This window comes from Sinocyclocheilus anshuiensis, unplaced genomic scaffold, assembly GCF_001515605.1.
Source record: "Sinocyclocheilus anshuiensis isolate Anshui unplaced genomic scaffold, SAMN03320099.WGS_v1.1 scaffold176, whole genome shotgun sequence".
NCBI lineage: Eukaryota > Metazoa > Chordata > Actinopteri > Cypriniformes > Cyprinidae > Sinocyclocheilus > Sinocyclocheilus anshuiensis.
Window position 1 is genome coordinate 1183068 of NW_015555723.1, and position 6096 is coordinate 1189163.

General features: G+C 35.3%; 2 protein-coding genes across 3 annotated transcripts in view; one reads left to right on the top strand and one right to left on the bottom strand.

The window, feature by feature from the left end:
• The first annotated feature begins 79 nt into the window (after window positions 1–79).
• On the top strand, window positions 80–3617 carry emb (embigin). Of its 2 annotated transcripts, XM_016465799.1 has the most exons (9): window positions 80–230; window positions 364–579; window positions 922–981; window positions 1965–2154; window positions 2327–2409; window positions 2517–2644; window positions 2905–3193; window positions 3284–3317; window positions 3439–3617. In XM_016465799.1, exons 2-9 carry the CDS (start codon window positions 522–524, stop codon window positions 3500–3502), a joined length of 906 nt encoding a protein of 301 aa, XP_016321285.1. In that variant the 5' UTR covers window positions 80–230; window positions 364–521; the 3' UTR covers window positions 3503–3617. The 2 variants fall into 2 exon arrangements, with proteins under 2 accessions (XP_016321285.1, XP_016321284.1); XM_016465798.1 differs by having other exon boundaries at window positions 80–579.
• Window positions 3618–4335: 718 nt separating this feature from the next.
• Window positions 4336–6096, bottom strand: part of LOC107672529 (28S ribosomal protein S30, mitochondrial) — a gene marked incomplete at its 5' end in the record, with an annotated part of 6657 nt that continues 4896 nt past the window's right edge. The window contains 2 exon segments of the mRNA XM_016465757.1: window positions 4336–4681; window positions 4856–5032. Of these exon segments, the coding sequence (XP_016321243.1) occupies window positions 4416–4681; window positions 4856–5032 (443 nt within the window).

Consider the following 6096-nt stretch of genomic DNA (forward strand, 5'->3'; position numbering starts at 1 on the left):
TTATCTATTCACAAACAGCTTGTAACACTCCAAAGAGAAAGGAAAAAATGAAATCGCATCATATGACCCCTTGAAGATCTCTCACTGTTTACACTCCGACTGATGCACGTGAGCAAACAGACAGTAATACGATCCTCTAGTACTGACTACTTTTCACAACACCTGAACGGCCCATAAAAGAAATAAAAGGCTACACTTATAACTACGTCCACATTTGTGAGGTGCGAATTGTAAGTTGTCAAACACTGCGTTGTGCCAGCGCTGGTCACTGTATCTGCGCCATCTCAATAGAGCGTGCTTTCCAATCATTTGATCAGTCAGGGCTGTGGCCGCCTCCTAACACTCGTGATTAATTTAAAACAGTTAGCTGCAAGCAGACACCAGTACTGCCAAGTCACCATGGCTGCAGTAAGAGAGGAGAAGGGAGGGGTGTTGGTGTCTCTGGGGACCTGCTTCTGAAAAAGACGCACCAGAGCCCTAGCCACACACAGCACAGCTGCGGGGAAAGAGCACTCTTCTCCATGGCTAATGTCATACATCTCACCTTACTTCTCCTCTACTGTGATGGGATGAACACAGGTATGTGCATGTCTGCTTTTTAATGTAGCGCAACATTTCTGGGGCCTTGTTGTTGTTGTTTTTCAAGCTTTGATATTATGACCTTGATATCATTTAGTCTGAATTTAAATCACCTGATCTGTTGGTTTTTCCAATGTTTCTAGGAGATGGTTAAGTAACTGTAAAATTATTCTAAATAATTGTAAAATAATTCCTTGATGTTTTTAAATATTATGCGAGTTTTAACCTTGACTAGGCCGGTCTCTTTAGCAGAATGTTGAGTTGGTAGTGTTGTTTATTCAGTGCAAAGTCATATGGCATGTCTTTTTTTTATTTTCTTCTTCTTCTTTTTTTTTTTTTTAGAAACATCCCATTCCCCACAGTCTGTTCCTGTAATTACAACACAGAAAGCTGTATCCAAAGGTATGGTTACCCTGTAATATCTTATTAGCCACAAGTATGCATTTGACATTATTTATACGTGTACACATTATTACATGAATAGTTAACCAAAAATGAACATTTGCTGAAAATTTACTCACCTTCAGGCCATCTAAGATGTAGCTGAGTTTGTTTCTTCATCAGAACAGATTTGGAGAAATTTATTATTGCATCACTTGATCATCAATGTATCAACCTCTGCAGTGAATGGGTGCCGTCAGAACGAGAGTCAAGACAGCTGATAAAAACATCACAATAATTCACATGTAATCCACACTACTCCAGCCCATCAGTTAACATCTTGTGAAGTGAAAACTTGCATGTTTATAATAAACAAATCCATCATTAAGATGTTTTTTACTTTAAACTGTTGCTTCTGGCTAAAATATGAGTCCTCTATCCATATTGATTTTTCCATTGAAAAAGTCCTCTCATCGTACAGATCAAGGACCGTTTACTAGCAAAAACAGTTTAAAACCGATCTAAACAAATACGTTGGTGGATTTTGATGTGAGAAGACGACAGGAGATTTTCCACTGGAAGAAGCGTTATTATAGATAGAGGAGTCGTATTTTAGCCAGAAGCGACGATATGAAGTTAAAACCCCTTAATAATGGATTTGTTTCTTACAAACAGCAGCTTTGCACTTCATAAAACATTAATAGAGAGACTGGAGTTGTGTGGATTACTTGGCGTGTGGATTATTGTGCTGTTTTTATCAGCAGTTTGGACTATTATTCTGACGGCACCCATTCACTGCAGAGGATCCATTGATGAGCAAGTGATATAATGCTACGTTTCTCCAAACGTAGAAACTTTGATAAATTTATTCTTTTAAAATGTGAATTTATGATTTTGTAATAAGATGGTCAAAAATAGCTTAATTTGCTAGAGACAATACATTGAATTGTACATAATTGCAGAGGTTTGTTTTGCTGATTGGGCTACAATTTCTTGGAATACAGGTCAAAATCAAGTCATTATTGAAGAGCTTGCAATCCTGACACCCCAATATATAGAGCTTTTATGTAACCTAATTGATATACCAAATAACCCTCCGTACATTACTGGCTATTGGACTAAAGATGGACAAGAAATTGAAAACTCTGAAGAAACTGTAAATAGAAACAATGAACAGTATATCATTAAAAGGACGTAAGTGGTTGTTTATTTCAGAAAATAATCATGTCATTTCTAATAAATGTAAAAAAAAATGCAAATCAGACGTTATAGAAGTAAATAAGCTATTCAGTATTACTAAACAATGACTTAACACTGCTTTAAGTTGTTTAACCTTTTTCATAGTTTAACCTTGGCTTTTTCATAGTTTCAGTATACAGGCCAGAGACCTGGGGAACTATTCCTGCATGTTCAGAGAAAATGAGGCACAAGTAACATTTGTTTTAGTTGGTATGTTGTCATTTTATGTACACATTGTGTTGTTTTAAATGGTTTATACAATCATATTCATCATTTTGATTTACATTAACCTGATGTATTTTGCTTTTTTTCTCAAGTTCCTGTAATAAAAGACAAAAGAGACAAGCCGGTAGTGAGCTACACCGGAGATTCAGTTGTACTTGAATGTAAACTCAAGCACACACCGAACACCTGGAACTGGTACAAGGCAAACAACACTGAAAAGGTGAATGAGAAATGAGGAATATGGGATTGATTATACTTAAATACCTCACAATAAAGTGGTTATTCATATCCAGTGTTATTTTAAAGTATTTATTGATAGTAATATAGCTTTTATTTTGTAGTTCTAGTAATTAGTAATGTTTTGTTAGTTTTTTTTTCCAGCTAATATAATTTATAATTTAATTTACTCAAAATTATTTTTAATAGTTGTACTTTTAACAATAACAACACTGTTCATATCAGTGTTTTTTCTCTTCACAGGGACTCATCAATGTTACTGCAAACCCTCTGAACTACAAGATCTTTATTAATGGAAATGAAACAAAACTGACTGTACTGAATCTGACTGAAGAAGATTCTGGAAAGTACATATGCAGCGCTGAGTTTGATATCAAACCCAGTGAGTCTTACGTTGAGCTGAAGGTCTTGTCATATACTGAGCCTCTCAAACCCTTCATTGCCATAGTGGTTGAAGTCATTGTCCTGGTCACACTGATTTTGCTTTGGGAAAAATGCAACAAGCCGCAACATGACAACTCTTTTGCAGGAGGTACAGTAAACTTTAATGAATAAGAGGAATAATCATGCATATTTAGATCTGTCACCATTGAAAATTAACAAAGGATTTATCCATTTGCAGAGAATGATGTCTGCTCTGAACAAACCAGCAAACTGTAAGTGTTCAGATCAGTTCATATGATTTTAAAGATTCACTGAATATATTTCGTAAAAATTGTTACACTTGCTTGAAGGTTTTTCAGACATTGGCAGTGATGGTGCTAATGTTTTTTCTAGCACTCGTGATGAGAGCAATGGAGTGCAGAACAACACAGCAAGACAAAGAAAACTGGAGCACTGACCTTTTCATTTTAACAGATGGTAAAAAAGAGTGTGATTATGTCATGTGGCTTGAATCACATAAAGCAATAAGCAATGTTTTTTGCCTAAACTAATTCTGTCACAGCCATATATATAAACATATATATTATATTACATTATATATATACAGTATATATAATTACGTTCTCAATGTAACATCATAAACATATAAGGCATGTTTACATAATCTTCAATACAGTGTTATTGCTAAAGGTTTAAGTGTTCATATGACCTTTTGAAAGTCAATTTAATAATAAAGGTCAACTAAAGATAAAACTGATTATTTTCTGAAGGCTTTATTAAAGGATTAAGTCGCTTCATATAATGCAGTTTTAATTTCTGCTTATATTCATTTATAAACATTGATCAACACGCACACAAAGGTCAAAGGAAGTTCAACTTCGCTTGACGCACGAAAACCAATGAGGTTTTTCACACATAAAAAGCAATCGTATCTCTTCCGAAGACTTGGATCAAACTGCTTGATTCATGCAAATTACTTTTACGATATCTTTTTGTACTTTGTGATGTGTGAAAGCTTTCAGTTGCTTGGACTTTCAATTGAGGAACAGAAAGAGCAAAGCTAAAAAATGGTCTTCATTTGCGTTTCAAAGATGAACAAAAGTCTTATGGGTTTGGAATGACATGAGGGTGAGTAAATGACAATTTTCATTTTTGGCCGATTCCTTTAAATACAAATATGACTGATTTGATTCTTCAACAATGTGTAATCTTTTAATTTTCAGTTCTATTTTGGGCACTTAAATACAAAACAAAAACTTCTTTAAACACAAGTTCTTAAACTTAAATGAAGACAAAAATAACATGCAGCTCCATATATTGTTTATTGACATGCAGAACAATCATATAATATTTTCTGTACTTCAGCATTTTCAAAACTGTGGTTTGTTCAATAAAAACTGCAGCAGCAGTTTAAGAACGGCATCATTCAAGCCCACAATGTCTCCGTCTGTGATTCCCTCACACAGACGCATGCTTTCTGTGCCCCAGCAGAAGTTTTTCCTGCTATTGTTGCCATCAGCCCTTGGACTCAAAGCCAGAGTATTGAGCTGATAGCAGAAAAATTAGAAGAACTGCCCATCTGTGATGACAGCCTGAGACACAAATGGCCTACTCACGTCCTCTTCACTCCAAAAACCTGGGCAGATCAAAACATATCGAGTTTTTAAGAAAGCATGCATGTTGATGCATGTCAAGTGTCCTACAATTGTGAAAACAATGGATCAATTCAATAGAAATGCGCTCTTAACCTGACCTCAGGACAATTCTGCCACTATTTAAAAAAAAATCCAAAGTTTACAGAAACACTAACCTTGATACATAGCCTGCGCCCCTGTCCATGCAAACAGGCTGGCAATACCGTTGGCTCTCAGTGACACCTCGACCTGATCAGAGAGACCTCTCTTGCTCATTTTGTCCCTGCGGAACCTATCGGGGACCATGTGAAACTGTGTGTGACCATAGCAGCATGGATCTTCCAGATTGGCACCTGTAGGGTAAAACAACATGCACACATTTCCAGCATATTGTCATGGATTTAAACTTCAAACTAGGGGTGTGCGATTATGACAAAAAATTATATCTCGATATTTTCTGGAATTTTGTCAATGATAATTAGACAATATTTTGCTGAGCATGTTATTGTGCTGGTACCTTGGTAGGTTTAAGACTGCCGTGGACAGCTGACTCCCAAAACTTTTGATATTATTCATATTATTAACAAATCAATTTTGCTTGGTTGGAACAGCAGCTATGCTAATTATGTCTCTATTTGTTTCTCTGTTTTTGCCATAACTAGGATTTACACAAGCTTCAGTCTGGATCCAGAACACCTGAGAAGAGATGATGCCAACCCCTCAGAGGACCTCAGATGATGCAAACCCTGAAACAACTTACAGAACTACCACATTTTGCTATAAGTTTGATTGCATCATATAATAATTGCTGTTAATGGTGTTCGTGTTTGATTACGTCTTTAATTGATTTTTCCGTACATATCTGCCATATGTACATTAACTGACAGCAGAGGCGGACAGTAATTAAGTACATTTACTTGAGTATTGTACTTAAGTACACTTTTTGAGTATCGGTACTTTACTTGAGTATTATTTTTTCTGGGAACTTATGACTTTAACTTCACTACATTTGAAAGACAAATATTGTACTTCTTTGTATTTTGTATTGTATTGTCTATATTGTATAAAATATTGTATTGTTCACTCCACTACATTTCTATCAAGGTCCTCGAAGTAGAAAGTCGTTACTATGTAGCAGCTTTGAAAGTCAGTGGGTGATTTTTTTTCTCTAAAACTTGACTTTCTTTGTTTCAGACATTTTATCAGTAATCACTCTTGGGGCTACATGAAATGATTTACCAGCATTTTTTGAACACTGACCAGTTGCATTTATTTATTTACAACAATTCAATAATAAGAAGTTAATATTTTGGTACATATTAGACACAATATTGTCTGATTTTGCTAAATTGTGTAGGTGAAAATATTAACTATAAAGCCACAGAAGAACTGTTGTGCGTCTCCTAATAAAACACAA